Below are 27,974 nucleotides of genomic sequence, written 5' to 3' on the forward strand. Positions count from 1 at the left end.
TTGTTGGCCTGGAGGGTAGAGAAATCCTCCCATAACTACAAGGTCGCAAACTTTATCCCCAGATGAATCACCGAATCCTTCTCGCTTAGTAAAAGTTGCCCTAGACAGAATGAGCTCGTAAGTGATCCTGACCAGACATTGAGACGGAATAAAAAAAATTAGATAAGATGGAGCTGAAATGATATGGGAATACAAGCTTGTATTAGAGCTATTAAATTCTTTCATTAGCCTCTGACACTTTGTAGATGGCACTACAGAAAGTTATGGGTAACAGTGGCAATTACAATAAATTACAATGTAATTAATTTACAGCTGTGTTATCCTTTTAAGGTCACATGCTGTATCCATAAATGTGAAAACGCCACAAATGTATAATTTACTGATGAAATAGGGGAATACTTAAACTAAAAACAGACTTTAAATAACTAATAATTTACTCCAGACACACGTCTACCCTCCAGTATTTTGAAAAGGAAGAAAAAAAGAAAATTTGAAGGAGTAATATAGAAAGAGTGCACTTGAATGCTTGAATTGAGGCATGACATGATTACAGAAAATTTAAAAATTAATAGGTGGAATCAATCAATTTGCCAGTGTCTGGGTTATGCGAAGATGGGAATTAAACACCTACACGCTTACCAGCCACATCATTCGATTCATCTGTTTAACTGTCTGGTTAGTGCAAATATCTATGCAACCAATCAAATGGCAGCAACTCAATCCATTTGGGCAAGTAGACACAGTTAAGATGACCTGCTGAAGTTGAAAAATAGCATTAAAATTGTGAAGAATGGTGATTTAAGGGACTTTGAATGTAGCTTGGTTGTTGGAGCCAGCCAGGTTGGTCTGAGTATTTGAGAATAGGTAGGCAACAATAACTCAAATAACCACTAGTTACAGTTAAGGTATGCAGAAGAGCATCTCTGAACACACAACACATCGAACCTTGAAGCAGATGTGCTACAGCAACAGAAGACCACACTGTGTCCTGCTCTTGTCAACTAAATCAGGAAACGGAGTCCAGATTTTACATGGGCTCATCAAGACTGAAAAATGTTGACTGATCTGGTGAGTCTCGACTTTCTGCTGTGACGTTTGAATGATAGGGTCAGAATTTTGTGTAAACAAGATGAAAGCAGGGTTCCAGCCTGGCTTATCAGAACCACTGATACCATCCTTGGTATCAGTGGTTCAGGCTGCTAGTGGTGGTTTAATGGACCTCCATCCCCGGAAAAAAAAAGTTGGTCACTTTTTCTGTCAGTCTGTTTTCCCATTGTAAGCACTTGAGTTTGATTTTTAAAAAACTAATGAGTTTCATTTGCTGGGTGGTTGTTTGTAGTAAGTGGATCTGCTGGGGTTGTTCACATCTGGTCAGATGCCTTGAAGAAATGAAGCTTCTTCTGGCTACTTTTTTTTGTGTGTGTATTTTTATGAGTGTGCCTGGGTACATTTCTGTTTTCCAATTAAAAACAGTTTCATTATTAATGTGGTTAGGGTCACCATTACACTGATAACACTTAAGGAGAAATGTGGCAAAGACTGAAGGCCTGCGTGTGTCTTGCCTGTGTTAATTGCACACCATGGGCATGGAGGAGAGTAAGCTAAAGGTGGTAGAGCATGGCTTTTCTTTCTTGTTGCTCCTTATGGATCCAAATCCATTTGCCTTTTGAGCAGCTACATGACAAAATGAGAGAGAGAATGGGCTGCTTTTTGACCAACTGAAAGCCAGTTTGGTTGTTGTTCACCAACCACTTTTGTTGTAGAACCACAGAATCAATGTAGAAAACCAGTGCACTTCAACTTCAGCAAAAAGCCAACTGTTTAGCAACCTCTTCATACAGTTTGAGTACAGCCTTAACAGAATTTCAGCAGATGTCCATGTTAACACTAAAAATCAAGTTTTTTTTCAATGGCCAGAGGACAAACTTTTTCTCATTTGTTCTCATGGGTTCTGTACACATCCACTCATGAAGGTGATGATTCCATTCACTTCAGAGTCGCATGGGCTTTTTTTTAGGCTTTAATCTACCTAAAAAGGTGATGAAGAGGACTCTTGTCCTGTTGGATCTACACAGGTATATCTTGAATTCATATCTTTAATATCTTGTGACCTTTCAATGGGTATATGCTATGTTATCAACTTGAAACAAAAACACAGCCATGAAAGCTGAGATGGAAATGAAAGAAGTAAATGGACTGGTACTTACCTAGTGTTTTTTGACTGATTTGAGCACTCAGTTCACTTTCATACTGCAAGTCCCAGTGACCCACTCCTTAAAGTGTTTTTGTTTAACACCAAAGCACTTTTAACTTAATGCTGATAGAATCACAACCCAATGGATGCATCAGGGTGAACTTGTCGTGTAGTATCTTGCCTATACTTTGACATGCAAGCTGGGGGAACCAAGATCAAGACAGACCTGCTGATTAGTTGATTCCTCGCTCTACCTCCTAAGTCACAGCCATATATACATCTCATTCTATTAAGAATCTCAACTTAAAAAGTTTTTTTTTTATATTGAAAGGTAATTCATTCCAAAGTTTTATAGGACAGTATTTAAAGGTTTTTTCGCCGTGTTTTGGCCTTTGGAATAGCATATGACAAATCACGTCTACCTGATGTGATTTGTCATATGTAATCTGTCTGCCTCACACATGATTGATTATGGCAGCTGGAGTGCCATGTTAACCGAATAATTTGTTATACACGGTTAAACATGGTTGCCTAGTCTAAACAGTATCTTATACTATCATCACAAGCTTTCTGTTGACCAATGCTTTTTTTTTTATTATTTTTTTTTTTACATTTTTATATTTTTTAATTTACATTTAAACTTTATATTGTGTATATTGTGCATTTTGCTATTTATCGTACTGTTTATTTTAATTTCTGTGTGCAGCGCTTTGTGACTACCTGTCTATGAAAAGCGCTTAATAAATAAACTTTACTTACTTACTTACTTATTACACAAAAGCCACAATGTTTTCTTTTATACATTCTTGCTGAGATGACGTATGGTTTATGGTGGCAATTGAATAAAATTATGTTACTGCATTTGTATTTTGAGAAGGGGTCACCTCAGGATGCAGGTATACAGTAAATAGCAGTATGCTTATTGCTCATCTTTTTTCACCTAGAAAAAAGCCCATAACACTATCCACACAAGTCAAAGTCATCCACTTTCTTATTTTCTCAGTTTCTCATGCCATCAGGATTTCTGAACACCCAAAATTTTAACATGATATTGCCCAGATGTAGCTCCAAGCCACTTTAACACAGCAAGACTGATTTTTCATGTAGTGATTTGCACATTTGCCTTACAAAGGAAAGAGCCTTGGTTCCCTTTGGGGTTGTTTCAGGAAGGGCATGTGTAACAAATCAAACACGTGGCACTGTCGTGAACCCTTTTTAACAAGGCTCCAAAACCAAATTTGTGTAAAGTTGCAAATAGAAATTTCCAGTTAACTCTGTCAAACACTTTTTCTGCATCTAAAGAAAATATTGTAGTTTCGATGTTTTTACTGTATGAGTAGTCTATCAAATTTAGTAATCTACGTGTATTTGTTGATGAGTGCCTACCTTTTATGAAACCAGTTTGGTCAGGATGAATTAAGAGGGGGGTTATTTTCTCTAATCTCTTTGAGAGAGCTTTGCAGATTATTTTAAGGTCTACATTTATAAGTAATTTTAGAAGTATTACTGAGTTTGATTACATAATATTATATAAAAACAGTGTTTGCTTGACCTTGCCGGAAAATTATTTGCAACTAGTTTGCAATATGTGCATTGCATAGAAAAACTCATGCAGATAAACAGAGGTAAATGCACACCTCTGTTTGCAGAGGTACACACACACACACACACACACACACACACACACACACACACACACACACACAAACACACACACCTGCCTAAAACTTTTGCACAGTGCTGTATATCACAGATTTTATGCATAATGAAAACTAAGGCAACTTGTACAGTTTTGATCGAAACTTCAAAGTGCACACCGGGTTTTTCTAAAATATTAAACTGAAATAAATTTAGGAATGTCAGGAAAACAAAATGAGTTTGAAAACAAAAGGAACTCTTGGAAGAGGAATGTAGTAGTGTGCTCTTCAGCATTCAAATGTGTGTTCTTGGTTTGTTTGATTGTTTCACGTCATGTTAAGAAGTTAACTCAGACCAGGTCTAAGTATTAACAGATACAAATATACATACATTTACTTGCTTTTACTTCTGCTGGCTTTGTTACTTCTAAGTACTCCCCCAGAAAAGCATTTCAAATGACGTCCTTTCTAATGCTTCTTTCTCCATCACGCTCTCTTTTGTCCCTTCTTCGCTTTTCTGTTTCATTCTTTCCCTTTTAGCATACTTTCATTTGTTTGTGCTTCACTGTTATTGTCCCCTTTTCACCAACTCTATTTGTCTTTCTTTTCCCCCAGCTTTCTGTTTGACTCTCTGTTACTCTTCTGTACTCCTACCACTCGTACACCCTAAAGCCATTAAGTCATCAACTCATGACACTATAGGCTTTATAAAGTCTTTGTTTGTTCCTAGGATTTGTTATCCACAAATTGGAAGGAAATTATATTAAGTTTCATATAAACAAAGGTTTAGTTTGAAACATGTACACAATTATATATGTAGTCTGACTGGCTCTGTGTCAAGCATACTGCTTTGTTTGTTTGCTAAGCTGGGAGCAATATACCATGTTTAACCATCAGTATGGTTATTATTGCTTCTCTTTCCTTCAGCTCACATTTTACATTTCATGGGCAGATTTTCAGTGAAACTTTACTTATTTCAAAGCACCCACTTTTATGTTCAAACACAGAATTTGATTTGAGAAGAAAATGTTATTCTCTTCATGACCATATGTGCTCTCTTTCAGACTGAGTGGTTTAAGGCTAAATGCAATTTGGATATGGCTCACAAACAATATGGGGCGGGCGAAAAAAAGGGATAAGAATTGTGATTCTTACTTAATGAATACATACAAATGAAACACTACAATAACAATATATAATTTCATGTTGACAGAATGAAGAATATTTACATATATATTAGTGCTGTCAGCGTTAATCTCGTTAAAATGACGTTTTAACAATTTAAAACGTTTTAAAATGACGCGGATCGCCCGACGCGTGGGGCTGCATGCCGTCAATGTCTTAGTGTGGTTAATGCGTTAGCACCGTGCGTTAACTCGCTAATGGAGATGGAGATCAATGCGGTTATGACGTTAAGGTCATTTTAACGAGATTAACACTGACAGCACTTTATATATTATATTTTTATTTATAATATATAAAGTTTATATATATATATATATATATATATATATATATATATATATATATATATATATATATATAGATAGATAGATAGATAGATAGATATATAGATATATATATATATAGATATAGATATATATATGTATATACCTACATAGAAGGGCCAATGTAGTACAGAACGTAGTACAGAACAATACAAATCAAATCACTTGATTAATTGATCATCAGCATGTGTAATTTTGGGAGGTGGCTGATCTGAAGCATTCAGCTTTGTGTTAACACTATGCCAAGGACAAAAGAAGCAATTGTTCCTGCCTATCAATCTTGGACGGGTTATAAAGCCATTTCCAAATAATATGAAATCAATCTTTCTACAGCGAGAAATTATTCGCTAGTGCAAGACATTTAAGTCAGTTGCCAATCTTTCCGAGACTAGACATCCAAACAAATTAACCCCCCCCCCCCAAAAAAAAGTCTTATTCTATCTATTTTGTGTCAAAGACCGGTCCAATATAATATTTTTCAAATTACATTTCCTGATAATCTTTAATTTTTCCGATCGTCATTAAACCAGTTTGCTTAACTGTTACTTGTAAGGACAATAGCATGACAAAGAGCCAAAATCAAGTGTTTCCTCCTATAAATCAAGAATTGTTTTGAATAAAAAACTAATTCTCAACACCAAGAACTGAATTAAATTGAACTGAACTGTGAGATTTACAATTATTCTCACCTCTAGTAGGGAAAAGAAGGGCCTATTTTTGTCCTTTACACAAGTTTATATGTGGATGTGTTTTTCATGCAAGGTAATTCTCATTGTGATCTTCGCTATGTGTGGTTATATTCCATGCAGAGAGACAAGATGGACTTTCACATCTGAACTGGCTTGCACTAATTAGAGGGGCTTGACTTTCATATGAAGAACTCTATACCTGGCTGAACAGCCTTGAGGAGAAAGAGAGAAGGATAAAAAAGGGAAGGTTTTGGTTAATGATATTACAAAAGGAACTGGCTGGGGGGATGAAGCCCACCTGTTATGAGAGAAAGAGTACTTGTATTATTCTGGAGAAGTAGCTTCCCTATACATGATGAACTTGTACAGTCGCAAATGATCTTGGAATAAGAAAGAGGGAGCAAAGGAGTCAGAAGAGCTTATCCCAGTAGAAAGTCTATTAGGGCTATATGACCTTGAAGGGATATAGGAGAAAGAAGATATGGAAAACAGACAAGAGTAGAGGTTGAAGAGAAAGTGAATCAGAGAGATGAATGGGGTAAAAAAGATGGAGAGCTTGCTGAAAAGCAGAAAAGGCAAAGAGAGAGCAAAAGACAATGAGAAAAGGGCAGTGCTTTAGGGCGGTTAAGACAGATAAAAGAAAGATGAACTTTGCTTGGTCAATAACAGCTTTGGGTAGAAGAAAACAGCGAAATAAGAGTCATCTTCAGTCTATCCATGAGGCAAGGAAGAAAAATGGATGGAAATCGAAGGCATAGTAAAAGTAAAAAAAAATGCCCAAAAAACTTTTTTTTTTCTTTTTACTTTAGGGGCTGCGTAAAATGACCTTCAAGATGAGCTGACAGTGATATATCAAATTTATGTTCAGCTCGTAGACTTGGATAGAAAAGAAACTGCAAAAGACAAAGAGAAGCATGAATTTAAAGTTAAACTGAATATGACATTAGAAATGACAAGAGAACACAGAGAGAGAAACATGGAACATGCTAAACATATAATAGTTAATATGCCAAATTTTCTTTGGTTAGGGCAACCATAAGAAGGGGAGGATGCATAGGGAACTGTCCTGGTTTATTATTCAAACTTCAAGTAAGTGGATGGGGAGTATAGTAAGAAAAAGGTAATGCCCGATCTTGGCCATTCCCATAAAATCAGTGATATATTTAACAACAACCTTTTTATCCGCATCTACCTGATGTTGATTCTTTATTGTCAGTTTAATACCTTAACAGCTGTTTTTCAGGTATTCTTAAACCCTTTTCCCATCTTTTAGGTCTGTTTATTCCTAAATTTTTAATGGAGACAAAATCTTTTGGTGTATAGTGTTCTCACTCAATATTGAGTGAGAACACTATAACCAGCAGCTGTGAACGGCTGCAATATAATCCCAGGAGGAAACTGTCCATAGTAAATTTAAAGTGCTTGTTTTTTTCCACTGACAAGCTCAGATTTTTATTGACTGTTTTTAAGTTTATCACCCTTTGCTTTTACATGTATTGATGTCAAGTTGGCCAAGTTGTAAGTTTAGCATTGTGTTGTCCTCCCTCTATCGCCAATGTTGGAAAAGCATTCTTCAGAATTATGGGTTTTAGCACAGGATTTATTTTCCTATTTCCTTGGCTCTAGTTATCCTGGTCAAAACAGTCACTCAAATGTAAGAATCTGGCAAAGTGCATGTGTGGACCGGAGGGCTTCCATTATTTGTAGCTCGGCTAGACACAGTTTCAGCCTAAAAATACTCTCTGAAAGGTTTTAATAATCATATTGCCACAATTAAGAAATGGTCACCTGTAAACCAATCAAATCTTTTTATTTATTTATTATGTATTATATTAACATATTTGTACTCCATCTCTGCAATATTTCTATGTTCCTACCCCAAATAGCTCTCTCCAACTCCAAAACGCTGATAAAACTTTTAAGACTTCTCACTAAGTGAGACTTCTCTTAGATGTGTGATGCGTCTTTATAGCTAGAATGACAATCTGATCCTTTCAGAATCCTCTCAGTGGCAAAAACATTGCTTCTAGTTGCTTTGTTTTTCTGCAATCACAATCATTTCGACAGTACATAGATCAACCGGTAAATTGGTAGCTTCACTTTCATGGTCACCACAATAGACCAGTTGAGTGTCCACATCACTGCTGATACCATACCAATCTGTCTATCCCCCATTCCATTCTCCTCTCAACCATGAACAAAACCCTGAGATTCTTAAACTCCTCCATAATGAGTTTAGAACAGCTCTCAGCCTCAAGCTGGGACTCCTTCCTCACCACAGAGGTGACTTTGCAAGTCCCAAAAGCCAGTTTCAGCAGCTGGGAATTGGAACACCAAGGCCTCCACCCTTCATTTCATCCACATTCTCCAGACCCCTAAATCCTCTGGCATCCTGGGCAATGGTTCCAGTATGGATCAGTATGAGGCTGGTTGCGTCCACTGGGCAAAGAATACTCCCAGTCAGGCCAAGGTAGCATTACCCACTGTTATTGCTATTATTCCCATTGAGGTCTCTTGAATTGCACCTGGTTAAATTGTTCTGGTATCTTGGGTTAGTAAATACTATTTATAGCAGGAGTCTAAAGATCATTTTAGTTAAAAGGCTACAGAAATGTAACTTCATGCAATTAATTATGCACAATGTAATATAGGTAATCATTTATGAAATGTTGTAATCTGTGAACACACCGCCACCTTTAGATGTTTAGATTTTTTTACAAAACAGATGAAAAATCTGAGAGCTGAAGACTTATAGCCTTATTAAAAAAATTTTTCTCTAAAGAACGGAACTCAACAGCTACAGTAGCTCTGTCTAAATTTGGAAAATCATGTGCACCAACAAAGCTGTTGAGTCATGGGATGTACTTAGTGCTTCACTCTATATAGACTCCTCAGGTCCAAACATAATATCATACTTACTACCTGCTGTCCACTCACAAGCAGCAGGTAGTAAGTAGAAGATTATTTGCACATTTTCCAAGCGTTTACAGGTAGTGTCATGGTAGCTCCATAGTGTAATGGTTTACACATTCCCTTAGCAAGGGTAAACTCCCTAGTTTATCCCCAATTGGGATTTGTTTCAGGAAGGGCATCCCATGGAAAAATCTGCCAACTTTACTGGAGCTACCTACTGTGGTGACCTCTTGCGATTGAAGGAGCAGCTGGAAGTAGCTATCGTACAGGTGGTGTCACCTTGCCTGCTGTAGAAGAGCTCTCTTACAGTGCTTATTTATTGTTTGGTGAAGCCATATGCAGTATATAGTTGGCCGTTGAATAATGTCAGTGTAAACTGTGAGAGACAAATGGGCAAAACAGCCATCGTATAAAGTAGACCTTATTCAGCTACTGTGTATCTATAGGCTGTGTATATAAAAGCACTTTCTATCCTCTTGCTATTGTTTTCAATATTATACCTTACCCCTTTCTCCTGCAATGAGCTAAGTTCTGAAAGAGGATCATTAGCTGAATAAAATTTTAGATAAGAGGAGTGAGTAAGAATAGGTAGAAACTAAGTAGGTATAAAAGCAATCATACAGAGAGCCCAAATCAGTGCAGCAAAGAGGCAAATATACACTCACATGGGCACAAAAACAAACCACAATTGGAAATACATTTAATTTAGAAAAATAAGAGGCAAGAATAATGGAGTAATAATTTTTGTTAATTAATTTGTTAATTATTATTACTATTATGCAGGTCTGTTGGACAGGACGATGCAAACACATCTAATCAGTTTTATTACTCCCATACCCATTTCGCCTGTGGGTGCCCTCCTCTACCTTGGAAGGCTTAGTAGGTTGGTTATCATCCATTGCAATCAGTGATAAAGGGTGAGCAGCACAGATTATACTTCTAGCAGTCATGTGAAGAAGAACACTTACATTGTCTGCTGATAAATGCTAGCAAATGTAGCTTTGTAATATGTGCTTTACATCATAAAAAGGGCATATTTTTATGATATTTATGTTTGTGTCTAAACCTAATTTAGCAAAACTCATGACTCTGATTCCTGTGCCAGTGTTGAGAGTGGTATGGCCTGTCCTAGCCTCCATATATAATTTTCTTATAATTCTTTACTGTTGCTACCTCGGTTGGGCATGGCCAAACAACTGTCCTTAAATATTATGATAAAGACCTCTTAGCTGGCAGAGGAGCCCAGGTATTGGTGAACTTAGATGGATGGATGGATGGATGGATGAATGGATGGTGTTGGAATATTATTAGATATCTAATTACATAGATAGCTGGTGAGTACACAGTACTGTGCAAGCCTCGAACCACCCTTCCTTTCATTTTTTTGAAGAAAATGGGGAATACGCGCAGCAACTTATTGAAACGTGCAAATATACATGAAATAATCTACATAATGCAAAAGCAGAGTTTGTACAACTCTAACAAGCTAGAAAGTCAATATTTGCTGTGACCGCCTGAACTCTTTTAGGCAACTTTTCTTTAAGTTGTCTTTGTTAGCTCTCTAGGCTTCTTCAGACATTTTGACTGCTTCAGTGTTGACAAGATCCCCAACACCACTGGCTGAAGCCAAGACGTGAACCATAATGTTTCTCAAGAGTATAACTTTATGCACCATGGTGAGATATGGGTGGGTTTTGGCTAATAACTGGTTGGAGAGCAACTTGTTGGTAGAAAAACGCTGTTCTATGCTTCTCAAACTGTGTTACCATTTATATATTTCATAGTTACAACTAAAGAAATGGGAACAGTTTTTTCAACAGACTATTAGCAGCAAAATGCCTAAAGATACAATGAAAAATGTGTTCTTTTCTAGGTTGTCAAGTTATGTGGCAATGCTAAGTGACTTAAGAAACAGAAAATTTAAGAAAAACAAAGAACTTCTCAAGACCATTAAAAAATATTCAAGAAAGTCTGGCACCTTGGAAGGAAAGAAATTTTTTTTAAAAAGTGGGGTGGAAATCTTTTTTCGCAAATACTATACGTGTGTATGTTTGTGAGATTTTTGCCTTTTGAAATGCAAGTGAGTGTACAGAGTTAAACTGAAAAAACCTTTATATATTATAAAACTGTTTGACTGTAAAAAAGTCAAGCAGAGAGTTTTTTTTTTTAACTTTATCTGATGGTTAATGCCACCGAAACTGTAACCAGTGTAGCTATAAGTAACACTTGAGCTCTCTCCTTGACTGTTTTCCCCTTTCTTCTGCCAAGTTTGTTAATGTAACTCCTTGTTTCTTGTTTTGTTTATTTCTCCTCTCTCCCGCTTTTATTCCCTGCAAATTGCATTTCTATCCCCGGCTCAGGCTGTTTTGTCTCTTTTGATCAGCTTAATATGACCGACTCCCTCAGTTTTTATCGCTTTTCTTACTCTTCTCTCTTCCGTTTTCTCAAAGGCTGCAGTGAATGCAGATGATGACACAAATATTGGCTCAGTAAATTAGTTTTTTTTGTAATTACTGGAGACTGCCGTACAAAAATATATGTATATATTTTCTTGTGCCCTGCATATGTGCATCATTTGACATAAGTTATGAAAAACATGTCATTTCAGTAGAAAAAAATCTTACTGTATTTTATTTTAGCCAAAGTGTTTCATTGTTATTCACACGGAGAATCGTTTAGATCTGGATCCTCTTCAAACATGTTCCGTTATCAGCTCTGTTTCCCTCAGACAAACTATCTCCATGCCTGTTTTGCTTTTGCACAGACAAGGCGAGGTGATAACAGAGATGCTGAGAGGAGAGATGACTCCACGGGAAGGGATGGGTAAAGCGTGCTTTGGAAATGCACAGAGGAAGGGGGAGGGGAGATAGTTGCTGTAGGATCAAACAGATTTAGAGGTAAAGAGTGACCAGATGGGATGAAATGATTGGCCACGAGGAAAGTTGTACAGCAAGTGGCTGCAAAAATGTCCGATTATGTGACAGAAAATTGGGAAAGGACAGAAAAAGAGTAGAAAAAAGCCATGAGAACTACTGTTTAACCAGCTGCTCTTTTACAGTCGCCTTCTTTGCGAAAATGTGAAAATGACATTTTTTTTCTTCCATAAGTTCAGGCTTCATTATTACTTTTCTTCTGTCATTTCTTATTCTCTTTTTGCGTTTCTTTCCCTGTCTGTCTGTGTCGTTTTCCCCTATTAGTGCTATCGATGCATAGCACACAGATGGGAGCCTGTTGGCAAAGAACACACACACAGACCTATGTTTTATTAATGCGTGCTGCAGTGTAGTTTTTGCATCTTCCCTTCATATAAATTTAGTCTCTGGTATGAAGACTTGCTATTCTTCCTTGGTTCTTATTAAGTGTACCAGGCAAGACTTGAGGCTTTTTTTTTACCAGCTCTTCTGCTCGTTCATCTTCTATTCTTTAATTTTTCTTCCATCTTTGCATCCAAGTATCTTAAGTTAAAGTAACAAACATTTTGTATACTTTCTGTGTCCTTTTGCTGCACCACTTCCATCTGCCTCCTTCTGTCTCTGTTAGCTGAAGAGGTTTTAAAGACTATGCTAACTAAAATGCATTCTCACACATTTATGTAGATCTCTCTTTTAATCCATTTCCCTAGTCTTGTACTCTTTCCTTTTCTGCCAGCCTAAGAGACTTTAGAGTCTTTAACCAGCCTTGCTAAGGAAGAGTTTCTTCTTGTTTCCCTACCTTTCTTTGCTTTTAAGTGGACTGATATCTCTCTGCAGCTGACTGTGAGGTAGACAGTATCGAGTGCTTGTCAGCATGCCTGATCCCTCATGTTTTACCTTGTTCTTCCGCTATCATTAATTTTACTCTATCGTTTCTCCTTTGTATCTTTTTCTGTTTTTCTGTAACTGTTAAGCTAGCCAAGGTTTCTTACTTTCACTCCTGTATTCCTTACCTTCATTTTTTGTCTTCTTTTCAGCTCTCTCAGATTTGTGTGACTGACATTGAATATATTTGAATCTAGTGGAAACCAAATCATTTCTCCGTCTTCTTTCCTGTGCCAGTATTACTGATTCCCTCTTATTTCATCCTTTTCCCACCTCTGTTAGTGTATCTCTGTCTGCAAGCTCATTTCAGCCAAATTGAAATTCACATTGGCTTCTTTGAGTTCTTGGTTATTAGATATTTTATTAGATTACTGAAGCAAAAGGTCATGACCCGTGATCTTCTTTTTAACAAATCTAGAGGGAAGTTGTAGTGTATTGTTGATACCCAGAGGGATACCCTCCGACTCTGTGGGGAAGCTACAGAGCGCTGTTGCTGGCAGGCCTGGAAACAGTATTTTGCCATAGGACACTTCAGTTGGGCCTTTGTCATTTTAGATGCCTATCTGGTGCTGCGAGGCGACCTGCAGACTTAAAATAAGCCCTGAAAAAATGTTTTCTTGCACATACGCACTCTCCCTGCCTTCAAGTAGAATTTTTACCTGTTCTCACTGTGCTCAAGCAGCACAATCGCAGCACCCAAATCCTCCTCCAAAAATGAAAGACTCAGACTTCAGAATTCAGTATTTTTCTCAATCACAGTAAGTGAAACAATGCATTATGTTACCTACATCTTCCCCCTGGCCTTTTTTTCAAGCACTTTGTGTCAATTAGAAGCATGCCAGCTTTGGGTTATGCAGAATAAATCCATCACAGGCAAATAATTCACATGCTAAACAGGAGCGGTGACAAACTGTGATCCCAAATAACAAATGGTTTACAAGATATACATAAATATTTGTGGCATATGGATGTTTAAGGAGAAAAACGTGTCTTCGGGACAAACGCAGCACTTACTTACTCGCACATTATGACAAATATGTTCTGCAGTGCAGCATCTTGCTTTGAAAAGCAGCGCATAATGGGTGTCACTATGGATGAGGTGGAGGTGTGTTGCTAGGGCAACAGGTGATATTTCGTGTTTTTTTTCCCCTTCCAAGGTCAAAGCAACTAAAGCGAGAAGTATTGAAAGTGTAAAAGCTGATTTATCACTGCCCCTTACTGTACATTGATCAGACAGAATACATCAACACGGCAGCAAAAGAGACTTTAAAAATGTTATTAAGTATCCTTAAACGTTAAAAATGGTGTGAAATTTTATATCGGTTTGTAAGCAGCACGCACTGGATTCGTCACGCAGTTCCTGTTGTGCCCGTTTTGTGTTTCTTTTGTCTTTATCCACCTTATTCAGAAACTTCCAACAAAAGGTGCAAACTCTATGTGACTGAATAATCAAGGTAACTGCCTTTTTCACGACAAACAGCCTGCCTTAACTCCGTCTTCACTCCAGGCAACAACTTTAACTGCTGAATTTTGCAAAGCAGCCCTAAAGAGGCAAGATTGGTGTGATCGAATATTACAGAGCAAAGCCAACCAATACGAGCAGGGTGGAAAAATGACATGCTTATCGTCGGGTGGGATGCACTTTTTGTTTTTTTTTTAATCATGCATGAGCATATTAGATGCACGCAGACCAATGCAGTTGTAAGTATGTCAACCCATTCATTATTGTACGCAGTGGCTCTGGGTTTTTTTTTTTCTTTTTTCTTCATCAGTGTTGCTCATTGGTATATGGCCTCTCATTGTGAAGCCTTGAGCTTACACTTCCACTAATGATGGCAATAGCTGTTGCTATGCTGGCTTTCTAAAGCCAGAGAAAGTGGAGGATCTGACCCAAGGATACTACATGTAACTTGCATCTTGTCAGTGGAAAGTTTGTTGAAAGCTCTACTGGTAACACTTAAAACAACTATCAAAATGACACATTATTAAGCATTAGTAAAGGCGTAGTACTTAATTCATCATTTATAAAGCATTATTCCATAGTGTGTATTATTAAACCTGTATAAGGCAAAAATAGTTCTCATTTTAGATGTCACACAAAATAATTAACAACGTGTAACTGCCTGAATTAAGCATGAAAGTACACTATTAAATTAGTATTTATAAAACCTCTGTTAAAACACAAATAAACAATGAGCTCATATCTTAATCATTATAAACAGAAATGTGCATCTAAACAGCCGAATCACTTACTTAGACTATCTATATGCCATGAACATGTTATATATATATATATGAGCTTATTATTCAAGAATAAAAATATATACCTGTTACGTTTACCTGTGTTTATAAATCACATATTATGGAGGAGTAATAAACACTAAAACCTTACTAATGCTTAATAGTGTGTCATTGTTATAAAGTGTTATCGCTCCATTATATGATCGTCTTTATCATGTGTCAGACTCCAAATGTGGAAAAATTTTATAAGATTAATGCCATTTAGTAGTGAAAGGAGACTTAAACAAGTAGATAAAACCATAAATTAATCAGAGAATTGTTTAGAGTTAATAAATCCTCTGGGAACAAGTGTTGTCGCCTCCTGCCGTCCATTAAAGCATCTCCAGGTTTAAGTAAAATCGCCGGCCTCAATTTTTTATAGCCAGAGGTTTCATCCATCTTTATATGTTGTCTGTGGTTCGTAGCAAAGACAGTGATGCCTGTTTTCATTCTTTGAATATCAAATCCTGCCATTCTGTCAAAGCTGCCAGGATCTCAAAGATACACACAAGGTGTCCTTTGGCGTTAGTGCTGGGGTATTGTAGTCTTGACATGGGTATCACTCTCAATTTGTCAGATATGAAGGATTTTTAAGGCCCCCTTGTCACTTTTAAAAGCAGCAGGAAACAGTGAGTGTTCTTTTTCATTGTGCAGGGCTAATGGGTATACTTCTCACATGCAGACATGACCTTATAATAATTATGACATCAATGACAACTCGTATCTATTGTCTCAGTCCTTTTCTATTCATCTTCCTCAGAGTCTCTCAGTAAGATTCCTACTTATTACGGCGTTCTCTCTCTTTCTTTTACCCATTATGTGCATATCTCTCATTGTTCTGCTCACAGTGGGCCACTTCTACTTCTTTGTCTTTGAGTTTGTCTCTTCTGTCCTTCATCTTCTCTTCTCTCTGTCATCGTGATTGGTTTTCTTTCTGTCATATCGTAAAGTCATTTCTCTACCCACGCCACTCTTTTATCACACTTGATCTCCTTCTTGCGTCTCTCTGTTCAGCTTGGTTTCTTTTTTATCGCAAGAACTTTTCCTTCTTTTTAAATATATTTGTTGATATTTTCTGTTTCTGTGCTTTCTTTTTTTCTCTGACATGCTTTTCTCTGCTTACTCAGTTTCCAGTCGTACGCTGTTTACCTTTTCTTGCTTTAAATGCATAACGTTTTCTGTCTTTCTTATCTTTCCTACATCAGCATTAATGAATTATTTTACCTGGGGTGCAATTTCCATAATGTAGTGCTTTTTCCACATATAGATTATAATTGGATTTCCTTTATGCTGTGCTAGTTTCAGTAATTTGATTTGATTGCATTGCTACATAAACAAGATAGCAAGTAAGACAGAGAGCGAAAGAGGAAAAAAAAGTTTGTGTTAAACCTCAAAGGTGGTGGAGAACTAACTGGTGGAGGATGTTGCCCTGCTCCAACACCCCTCTACTGAATCTACTGGTTTGTCTGACACTTTCTTTGTGGGGTTTGCTTGTTGTCTCTGGATTTGCGCTGAGGATTCTACTATGGAAAGATGCTCTATGAAAATCATCCCTTACTTTCCCTCTGATTGGTTAGTATCCATATCATAGTCCTTGTTAGAGTAGACTGAAATACAGGTGAAAAAACTAAATGTGTGTTAAATGCTGGCACAGAGAGATGGCAAACAGAAGCAGTGTGTATATAACTGATTTACTGATAACTTATTCTGGTGCTGTAATATAGTAAGAATGCAATAATGGTAGCACAGTCTTCTAGAAAGACTTTATTTCCTTATATTGTGATAGGAAAATGGAAATGGGTGCAACGATTTATTGTAATGTGCAAACATAGATGGAAATGCATGTTTGCAGTTTGAACAAGCTTGAAAATTAATATTTATTCTTCACCTCAGCCTCTTAAGCAAACTTTCTTGTCATTTTTTGAAGTAAATTTCATGAATAGTTCTCATTCAAAGCTCTTCTTTTGAGGTTTGCGCCTTTTTATTCTCTACAAGATTTGACAAGATCCTCCCTTGCTAAGGTGCAGCCCAAACTATGACAGAACCTCCACCTTGTTTTGACAGATGGTTGTAGACACGGTCGTACACACTGCACACCATGCTGATATGCCATGATGTCTACTAGTAGCTCTTTGGGAATCACATTGCTGGGTTAAAAATACTTTTTTGTGCCTGTCACACTGTGTTGTCTTTGACATTTTTCTGCAAATGCCGGTACACCTCTTGTGTTAGGTCTTTCAAAGGTCAGTGTGTAATGGCTTAATAAAACAACAAAAACATTCCGGTGAAAATGTTTAGGTGCAAGCACTGGTAATGAAGGGGGGGAAATGAGTGAAAAAGCAGCCAATGTCTAAAGGAAAACTCTGAAAGACCTCAATAACTTGCTCAAAACCACTTTAAAAACATTATAGGAAAGTCTGGCTCCTTGAAACCAAACACAAAGAAAAGATAAGTGGCTCAAGACTTTTGCACAGTATTACAAATTCTGTAAAATTTCATCCATAGTACATCAATTTGTCATTATACTCCTTTGTTTAAAATTGCGCAGACAGCATTTTAATGCCGCCACTAAGTAGAATCTCTTTGATACACATTAAAATAAGAAGAAATGATGACTTTCCTAACTTTTAATGTCTTTAGTGAAGCTAGAAAATAGAATTTTTCATATTTCATTAATTCCACTGAACCTTTATCAGGGCTCGCAAAATTTCAAAATCCCTGGTAGCCCTTCGGGCAGGGACTCTTCAGTTTTTGGTAGCCCAAAATAAATTTAAGTATCCCGAATAAAAAAGGGAGCAATTTTTTTTATGTTTTGTTTCCGTTACAACAAAACATTAATCAAAAAATTGTTGAAACACAAATTACAATATTGTATAAAAATTACAATCATCAACTCAAATACTTGGTTGTAATTGAACAGAAATTTCTATGAACTTGTAAGAACTGTACAACAGGAATCAGTCTGTGTCAGATCCTGAATTTGAAATTTCCACTGGAGTCACGGGTAAGAGGCAAGTGGAACCAAGATCTAGGCCATTTGCTTTTTGAAGTTTGCAAAGATTGCTAAATTTTGCCAGTGGTAGTTCACTCTTTGCAACATAGTAGGCTGTCCTTAACATATTTTTCAGGTTGATTTTTAGTATGTTATTTGCAGACTGAGCAATAATCCATTTCTTGCATTTCTCATGGCTTCTAATGGGGGCCTTTCTTAAAATTACTGGTCCCAGTAACAAAGGCACTTGTCGACTCAGAAATCGAGGGAAACCAACAACACACCCGGCAGAACATTATGTTATTTACACGGGTGCACATAAGTGGTCCGCATGTGCGCATTCGCTGTCACTATAAAAGACGCGCACCAGATAAGAAGTTGCAACGCGCGTTTGCGTCCATATAAAAGGCACTGTTTTTGTCCGCTAGAGTGGGATTTTCATGGCACATTCTGCACCAAATCTCTGTGCGTTCATCATTTGTTTGAAGCCAGCTCACCTCCTGCAACCGCTTTTCCGAGAATACGCGCTTCTTTTGCGGTTCGGACTCCATCTGACATTTCTTTGGAGGTGGAGGAACACCAAAGTAATTGCTTAAAGGAGCTTCTTCGACATCTTTAAGAGTTCTAAACAAATGTCTGTCCTCCTCCAGAAAATCTTATGGACGCAAACACGCGTTGCAACTTCTCATCTTGTGCGCGTATTTTATTTTGACAGCGAATGCGCACCTGCGGACCACTTATGTGCACCCCTGGTTATTTAGCTTGTCATATTCCAGCCACAGAAATTCTTTTGTCCATGAAACCATAAAGCTGCACTTTCTTTTTGCCTTATAGTCTGATTTGTCATAACTTTTCCGTTTTGTGGTATGCTTTTCTTTGGCTGTCACTTCTTCACCCTGACCTGTCTTATTTGGCTCAGCAGAACTAAAATATATATCCTGCTGCCTTTACACACGCACTCACATAACGCTCAGCGATTCTCTGCGCGATCAACCTCTCACATGTTTAAGCTTCCTGCGGGAGATTTCACTTGTCATGTTTGATAGTAAACTAACGATTGATAAGACGATGTCAGAGGAATTGGTGCGCAAATTATCGTCACTCACCAATCAGTACTGTCGCTCTCTATACACAGTTCGCGCGATTGCAAAGTGAAAGCAAAAAACAAGCGCAAATTCAAATGCGATTTCAATATGTCACATATAGGGCTGCTCGATTATGGCAAAAATGATAATCACGATTATTTTCACTGAAATTGAGATCTCGATTATTTGATGATATTTATTTAACAATAACAATGTATTGAATAATGGCTTTAAAGATTGTCAAAATAGTATAAAATAGTGTGCAAATACTGATAACAGTGCAAATGTTTGCAATATAAAAAATAAAATGTAAACATCTATGTTTAGTGAACTTTGCCATGTCGCTCTGTGGTGCAGCTACGACACCAAAGTTTACACACTATGTCTACTTGATCCACGTCTGACTCCGCGAACCCATAATGTTTTCACACCACTGAAGGTTTTTTTTTTACCTCTCTTTTCAGCCAACGGCAGTCACTCTCCTCTCCAAATAACTTCTGCTTAGCTTTCCGAGCTTCCCTCTGTTAGCTCCTCTTAATTGTTGTGCCGCGTGTTCGAAACGCAGAGAGGTGCGCTCGATTTGCCACACGGAGCAGCGGGAGAGTAAAGCACGAGGGAGGTGCTAATAATCAGCTCAGTCATTTTTAATGATCGTTGAAAGCCCAGATCGTAATTTAGATTAAAATTCGATTAATTGAGCAGCCCTAGTCACATATTGACAGTGGTTCACCGATGCCAATGACATATTTACCCAGCTACATTTCCGAAAGAATGCAAAAGCATTGACATATATTTTTCCTTCCTATGATAGCCCGACGGGCAGGGCAGGGATAGATTCTGGTAGCCCGACTGGAAAAATCGCTAGCCCCGGGACGTCGGGCTAGCGATTTTGCGAGCCCTGTTTATGCTTTTCAGGAGTAGTCGCCTGATCAACAAAAGTGAAAGAGCATCACAAGAAATTACTAAATTGACGCCGTCTTCAAAACCTGTTTCTGTTTTAGGAAGTGCTGGTACACCAGTGGTTTTCAATGAGAATGGAGATGCTCCAGGGAGATATGACATATTCCAGTACCAGATCACCAACAGATCGACTGCTGAGTACAGAGTCATCGGCTCCTGGACCAATAAATTACACCTCAAGGTGAGATTTTTACACACGTATACCAGTGTACCCAATTGATTTTTACACAGTATATAAGCTGACAAAACTGCTCATATTTTTCACACATACAAATTGAATGAAGTGAATGGAAAAAAATTAGGAAAAGTGAGGCAAAAACTTGGAAAATCAACTTAAAAGTGAAGCTCGAGTGAAAAATGATAGATTATTATGAAATGTGTTTTCAATGATTAACATTTTATGGTCTAAAAGGTTGTTCAGTACAGAACATACCGTAGTATGTTCCATTTACCATAGTATATATTTCAGATGTGTTTCCAGCTTGTCATATGTTGAACTATCTCATTATTAGTATTTTAGCATGACACGTCTGTGTCCTAATGAAAAATGTCATATATTTTGATTGAAGCTTCTGAGGCATTATAGATCAGACACCTTGGAAGAATGAAAATTCAACATGGCTATGAGCAGCTGCCATGATTTCAAAATCCCTTGTTACTGGGCTGGATCCGTTTGAGTTATTGCTCTTATTCAGGCGCAAAAGTTAGTTTTTTCAAGCAAGTGTAGATCTTTGCTTCTATTCAGAATACTAATCTTTGTGAAGGAGAGAGACTTGCAAACATCCACAACTGTGAAAGGTCACACACCTACAGAATACACATAATAACCAATGCTACAGAACCTGGAGAATATACAGTGCCTACTTAGATCCACAGAAAAACAGATAATTGAATGCATTAGCAAACTGAATTCCCATTGTCCCACTCGCTCTCTCTGTCTCACTGACTTACAGTCACATGCACAAAAAAATCTTTGAGCACGCGGCAGTGCTAGGTGTTATAAATCCACCAAGGACTTCATTAGAAAGGCCAGATGACAGATGAGAAGACTAATAGACACAAAACGCTTTCTGGCTGATGGACGGTGTGTTTGTGTGTGTGTCAGTGTGTGTGTTTGTACAGCAGTACAGAAGTATAAAACACAGAAACTGAAGTCACACATGATTTGGCACTTTAACACTTTGTAAATAGACAGACTTATTTAATTAGGTAAAATCCTGAAGGTATGCAGGGTAGCAGGTGGAAGTTTTTATTAAGAACAAAAAAGTTTGAATGTTCATCATTATAAATACAAGACAGCACTGTGGAACATAAGAATGTACAGCATGTGAGTCTCAAGAATTCACACATTCAAACCCTGCGCAAACTGAGCATTGGCTACCTTGAGTGCACTGTCGTGCTATGCAACACTGAGTTGAATCAGCGTTGTCGACATATAACAGACAACTTATCTAAGAAACAATTTGAAATTTAAACACTTTGTTACGAGCAGCCTGTCACAAAAACATAATTTGTTCACATTTCTTCAGCTGATTCTATGAAAAATGCCAAAGACAACACAGTTTGACAGGTGCAAAAGATGGTAATTTTGCATCAACAAGCCAATTCCCAAAGTGCTGTTAACCAAAGTTTCTCTGCTCTTTAAATATCACTTAATGCTGTACAGCTTTTCCTTAAAAAGATGAGGAAACTGGACAAGTGCAGGGCAAATGAAATAATGGCAGGCTATCTACATCAGACCAACAGTATGTAAAAGTCATGTCCTTTTACATACAAAAATAAATGGAAACATCCAGCAATGACCTGAAACAGGACCTAAAAGATGCATCTGGCCCTTCAGATCATCCATCTACTGTTCACTGAAGCTTCATCAGAAATGGTCTCAGTGAAAGGGTGGCTGTCAAGAAGCCGTTCTTAAAGAAGGAAAACCAGGAGAAAACGCTGAGGTATACCAAGTTACATGAGAACTGGGGTGAAAAATCAGAGGTAAAAGTTTGGTTCAAATCATCATCCCTAGTTACAGAGGAGATCAGGAGAGATGGACAGACTGTTCATCTGCTGTCTATAGCTATCTGCAAAACATGCTGCAGCCACTGTCATGTTTTGGCATTTTAGCCAGTGATGTTGGGGATCTTGTCAAAACTGATGGAGTTATGAACACAGGAAAGGTTTCATTTTTCAGTATGATCCCCAAAACACTGCAAATAAAATTAAAGTATATCCATGGGAAAAAATGCACAATGGAACACCATCAGTCATGGATTGACCTCGCCAGAGCCTAGGCCTCATCATTACTGAAGTAGTGTGAGATCATCTTGACCAAAAATGCAACAAAAGGCAGACAACGTCCAAAGAAGAGCTTTGAATGTTCTTCGAGAAGTCTGGAGAACTATTCCTGAAGACTACTTAAAGAAATGACAAGAAAGCTGCCTAAGAGAGTTCAGTAATTAATAAAATATGGGTCTGTGTTGTTTAATTTATGCCTTTTGATAGAAAATAAGGTGATAGTATACAGATATTAAATGGGGGATATGAATAAGTAATGAGCAAAATTTCTCAGTAAACAAAGTTTCTCCTTAGTGATATATGTACAACACTGTGGGCAGCAACTATCCCATTCTTGCGTATTAAACTCCATGAGAACTTGTTTCTGTTTGTGTGTCAGTAATCAAGTCAAATCCACCCTCTCTAAGTCTAATGAATTTTCCCTTCTAACTAGTTGTTTTAGCACTGGTGCTTTTTGTGTTTAAAACAGTAATATTCAATTTTGTGCAGCACCCTCGGCGATGGTTAAACCTCGGGGAGCGCGGTAACGACAGACTTTCTCACAACTGCTCGCGCACACAACTACAAATTAGTACGCACACATTCAAACTCACTCGCAGAGGACGTACGGAGAGCTCAGGGATTCACTATAATGCCAGCATGACACAAACACAAATAAACAAAATGCACACATGGCGAAACATATGCGTGTGCACACGCGCAAATAAACACACACACAGACACACACAGAAGGAAATGCAGATGGCCTATTTGTGCCAGATCTGATTATGGTCTGATTGCTGGCTTCCAGACTAGCTGGTGTTAGTTTTGTGCCTGGCAGCACTCAGGAAAATGATCAGAGGATCTGCTTGTGCTAATTGCTCTGCGAGATGCCCTGAAGACACATTTTTTTTCCAGGTAGAGAGAAAGCTGAGTGTTAAAGGACTGTTAACATACAGTTTATGTCAGCTTCTGCAGATGGCTGCCAATCCTTATGCTCCAAGATGTCCTGTGAGAAAATGAGGAGCTTCATTTTGCCGTTTTGACACACAAATAATAACACACTGCTCTTCTCTCAGGTGGAGGCCATGCGTTGGAGGATGGGTGACCCAACTTTCCCGGCCTCCGTTTGCAGCCTCCCGTGCCGTACGGGTGAAAGGAAGAAAGTGGTGAAAGGGGTGCCGTGCTGTTGGCACTGTGAGCGCTGTGAAGGATACCACTTTCAGGTAGATTTCTGAAGAAAAATATCAGCCATCCAAAACCGTGAGCGTGATCCAGAAATTAAAATATCACAAACACTGTAACATCACGGGTCGCATACAAATCTGGCTAGATCTTGATTTGTGTTTGACAAAAAATGAACAAATCATGCATCAACACTTTATCAATTTAGCAGTTTTTCTGTCAGTCTGATTTCAGCACTGATTATTAGTGTTTTCAAACCTAGAGAGGCTCGCAGAACTTCTTAGCCTAACCAATTCATCTGTGTGAAATTGACTTGTCAAAAAACGAGGTAAAAATGTAGATTTTAATCAAATGTCTAACATTCCTTATACTTCCTCTCCCAACTTTACAAATGAAACTGCATTTGTTGGAACGCTTTTAAAAAGAATCAGCTGAAAGGCCTGTTTGCAATAAAAACTGTTTGACATTGTAAACGTGTTAGCTTCTGCACACATCGACTTGTTGACAGCTGCTGTCTGCTTACTCCTGCTCTTTTTTTAGGCAATCAAAAAAGTGAGGCACTTAAATTGTCCATTTTGAATTTTTATAAAGAGAAAGTAACTAATTTGAGGAGAGGGAAATGCCCGGATCACACATTTTGAAGCTGCATTCATGATAAAAAAGAAAGCACAGCCTCTTTCAGTTGTAAGGCTTTACATATCAGGACATAATAAAATGATCTGGTCCTTATCAGGTCTTCAAATTAGGTAGATAAACATCAGCAGGTGAAATATTACACTATGTCACCATTTATTTTACAAATACTGAGCTAAAATGCAGAATCAATGTATGAAAAAACTTGTTTTGCCTAAATATAGCCATCCTTTTTCTATAGGAATAAAGAGAGTCAGAAACGTCTAGGTGCTGCTAATCAAAAGCATTTGATTAACTGATCAGCAGCAGCACTTCTGTAAAAGCAGAGGTTTTGTCACTTTGCTGGTCTGAAGCATTCAGGTATGTGTTAACACAAGGCCAAGGAGTGATTAGCAGTGATCTCTCAGGAAGAATTGTTATTGTTCACCAGTCTGGGAAGGGTTATAAGGCCATTTCCAAAAAAAAGTCCATTCAGAGATTATTCACAAGTGAAAAACATTCATGAAAGTACAATAAGAAAAACGCTGAAACTGAAGTTTGCTTGGAAATGCTGCCACTTCTTCTCTTTCGTGAAAAAAAAAGAAAAAAGAACACAGCAGCACAGCTTCAGTTTGCAAAGTTGCATTCGAACAAACCACAAGACACAATGTCCTTGAGATAGCAGACAGGAAAATGGAAATGCTTGGCCATAATGCACAACACCATGTTTGCTGAAAAACCAAAGCATATCAGAACAAACACTTCACACCAACTGTCAAGCACAGTGATGGAGGGGTGATGATTTGAGCTTGTTTTTCAGTCAAAGGGCCTGGACACACTGAGTCGACCATAAAGATAACTGTAAACAATGTATACTCAAGTATATTGTAGTCAAATATGAGACTATGCAGCAGCTAAAGCATGGCTGAAATTGGGCCATGCAAGTGAACAATGATCCTTAGTACACCATGGAAAATTAGATGTACTTGAGCCATAACTGTATATATCCCCTGTGAAAATTAAATTATCATTGGGGACCATTTCAAAGTCTATCAGGCTTCCTGTTTAGTTGGAAAACTACTTGAACAAGCAAGTATATGTCAAAAAATGTGCTTAGCAAAGGAAAAAGAAAATATCAGTTACAACAGCAGCTGATCATGTTTATGAGGAGCAGTCAATAGTCATTTTGCAGAAACAAGCATTTGCTGTAAATGTGGAGTTGTCAAAAGCATAACTGATAATAAGTCTTTTCCTCAGAATTACATTAGATTGTGTCTTATGGAGATCAGGCACACATATATTTACATAAAAGGAGGGTTTTCTTCTACATGTTTTGGCAAAAAAATAGATTAATTAATGAATTAAACCATATAAATGATGTCAATGATGTAATAGTCAGCTCCCGCTCCACTAAGGTCCTCATTCTGTGAACAGACTCCTTCTGATCTATGAGATGGTGACAGTACTCCCTGCTCTGTTCTGTAGCCTCAGTGAGATACAGCACACCACCTTTCCTTCTGCTGTGGGTTCAGATTAGATTGGCCCCGGCAGTCCAATAGATAATAATGCATTGGTCTGACTGCAGGAAGAGAGACACAAGACAACAAAATAAAATCAAGGCACACCACAACAGCCAGATGGTTTTTCAATCAGCCAATTCATGGTTGAATCGGTGTTTAACAGTCAAATTATCATTAGAAAAATCTGTTTACTTAAGGAAAATGAACTAATGCATGTTCTAAAACCTCTCTCCCCGTTAGGCCTCAGAGTTTACCTGTGAGCTGTGCCCATATGAGAAGCGACCTGATGCCAACCGCACTGGCTGCACTCCCATTCCGATCATCAAACTGGAGTGGCACTCACCCTGGGCCATCGTCCCCGTCTTTATCGCCATGCTGGGTATCATCGCCACCTCTTTCGTCATCGTCACTTTTGTCCGGTACAATGACACGCCCATCGTCCGAGCTTCGGGGCGAGAGATGAGCTACGTGCTGCTTACGGGAATCTTCCTGTGCTATGCCATCACATTCCTGATGATCGCGACGCCGGATGTGGGCGTGTGCTCCCTGAGGAGGATTTTCTTAGGCTTGGGGATGTGTTTTAGCTACGCTGCGCTGCTCACCAAGACCAACAGGATACACCGCATCTTTGAACAAGGGAAAAAGTCTGTAACAGCACCCAGGTAAAAATGCCATTATGTCTGCTCTTGGCCCTTTTGTGCGTACATGTTTGGGCTGTGCAGATTTTGATGGGTGCAGTGGTGCTTAATATTGCTATAAGTGTGGCTTTTTTGCACTCAGGTGTGTGACTTTACCTGCACCCTACTTTTTCAGATACTTGCGGTCATTACTCATCGTTTATTTTTCATACATTATTTATGAGAGTCATGAACTAACACTTTCCTATTGTACTGCTTGCACTCAGTGTGAGTGACTCTGGGAGAGAGCATCCACTAAGTGGCTAAATTGTTAATGCAGGATTTAATAGTGCTCAGGTTCATGCCCCTGCTATCCAGACAGTTAGATTTTTTCCCCTTTTTTTTTCTTCCTCTTCTTTTTTTTTCCATCCAGCTACAGACTTTTTACACAAAATATTTTGAGGCTCTTTTCAGGTTACGGTAGTGACTCTAAGGTAGTCAAGCACTGAGCATCCTTTGAACTTGAGAGCTTGAAGGAGTGGGTTGTTTCTTTCATTCTGATGCAAGTGGAAATATAGTTTTTGTTTTGGGCCATGATTTGCACCCCGGTTTTGATATCTCTGTCATCCTAGATGATCATCACATTTTCTCTTTTCAGTTCTATGTCTTCTTGCGACTGCTCCTCCTTGTTTCTCCCTTTCTTTCTTGCTGCAAAACCCATCATTATATTTTCCCTGATCTCGCTCTAGCTCTCAGCGTGGATTTGCTGGAGTGTGTATGGTCGCATTTATAGAAATTTAATATATTGCCGCTGTCAAGTGGGAGACTTGTCTCAACCTTTTAGAGTCTAATAAAACTGTTTTCTTCATCTTATTGGGACAGGATTTTTGAGTGTTTGTTAAGTTATTTTTGGACCGTACTGGCTGAAGACTTTATGAAAAATCAAATCCTGTGAAAAATAGAATAGATCTATTCTAACGGTTAATCTCAGTGGATCACCATGTCAGCCACTGCATCATGATGTTTCACTGAACCAGCTTGAAATTTTATACCTGTTGGAGTCACCCGTTCCTGGTAGGTCAAAGAGAAGAGATAAAATGTATTTACAGATCGTCCACGATGGTTATTGAGAGCCTATTTATGGGTTAGGCTTCTACCTCTGTGTGCAGACGCATTCCTGACCCAAGACAGATTAAAGTGAACAAGGTATATTACTGCCCTACATGCCAGCTGATATTCTGGCATTAGCTAACTAAGCTAACTGAGTAATGTATATCTGTATATGAATATCCAGAATCTGAAGTCAAGGAAAATTCAATTCCATTCAATGAATAGTCTGAATTCTGTTACTCAATTATGTTTGAACAATAGTTATTGTCTAGTGACAAGTACCCTTTCTGCATGTATCTATATTCATAAGCAATCTCTGGCTGCCGAAACAGGAAATCTTGGCCTGGATCTTTGTTGGCTACACCAGCCAACTGCCCTCCAGAGGTTAAGTCACTAGACTGGCCAATGCATTACCAGATTGCTATTTAACTAACCGTGTAACACTGAAGCAATTTTTAAGTTTAGTTCTATTGGAAAAATGTAGCATGAATTCACAACAACAGTAATCTCAGAGGGCTTTATATTGAAAGGTAAAGAGCATATGGTGTTACTCGTACAAAGGGTAAACTCCAATGACTGATCCCCCATGAGCAACCACTTGGTGGTGGAG

The 27,974-nt window shown here is 38.1% G+C and overlaps 2 protein-coding genes across 5 annotated transcripts in view; both read left to right on the top strand.

Annotated features, from left to right (window-relative positions):
• The window catches only part of znf800b (zinc finger protein 800b), a 298,466-nt gene that overhangs the window by 266,425 nt on the left and 4,067 nt on the right, over positions 1 to 27,974 (top strand). The gene's annotated exons all lie outside the window — the stretch shown is intronic.
• grm8a (glutamate receptor, metabotropic 8a) overlaps positions 1 to 27,974 on the top strand; it is a 287,983-nt gene that overhangs the window by 234,344 nt on the left and 25,665 nt on the right. For all 4 annotated transcript variants that reach the window (XM_063500399.1, XM_063500400.1, XM_063500397.1 and 1 more), the window contains exons 8-10: positions 20,097 to 20,236; positions 23,400 to 23,546; positions 25,878 to 26,299. In XM_063500399.1, the coding sequence (XP_063356469.1) occupies positions 20,097 to 20,236; positions 23,400 to 23,546; positions 25,878 to 26,299 (709 nt within the window). The remainder of the gene's footprint in view (positions 1 to 20,096; positions 20,237 to 23,399; positions 23,547 to 25,877; positions 26,300 to 27,974) is intronic.

The sequence above is a fragment of the Pelmatolapia mariae genome, linkage group LG17 (genome assembly GCF_036321145.2).
Source record: "Pelmatolapia mariae isolate MD_Pm_ZW linkage group LG17, Pm_UMD_F_2, whole genome shotgun sequence".
Classification (NCBI taxonomy): Eukaryota; Metazoa; Chordata; class Actinopteri; order Cichliformes; family Cichlidae; genus Pelmatolapia; species Pelmatolapia mariae.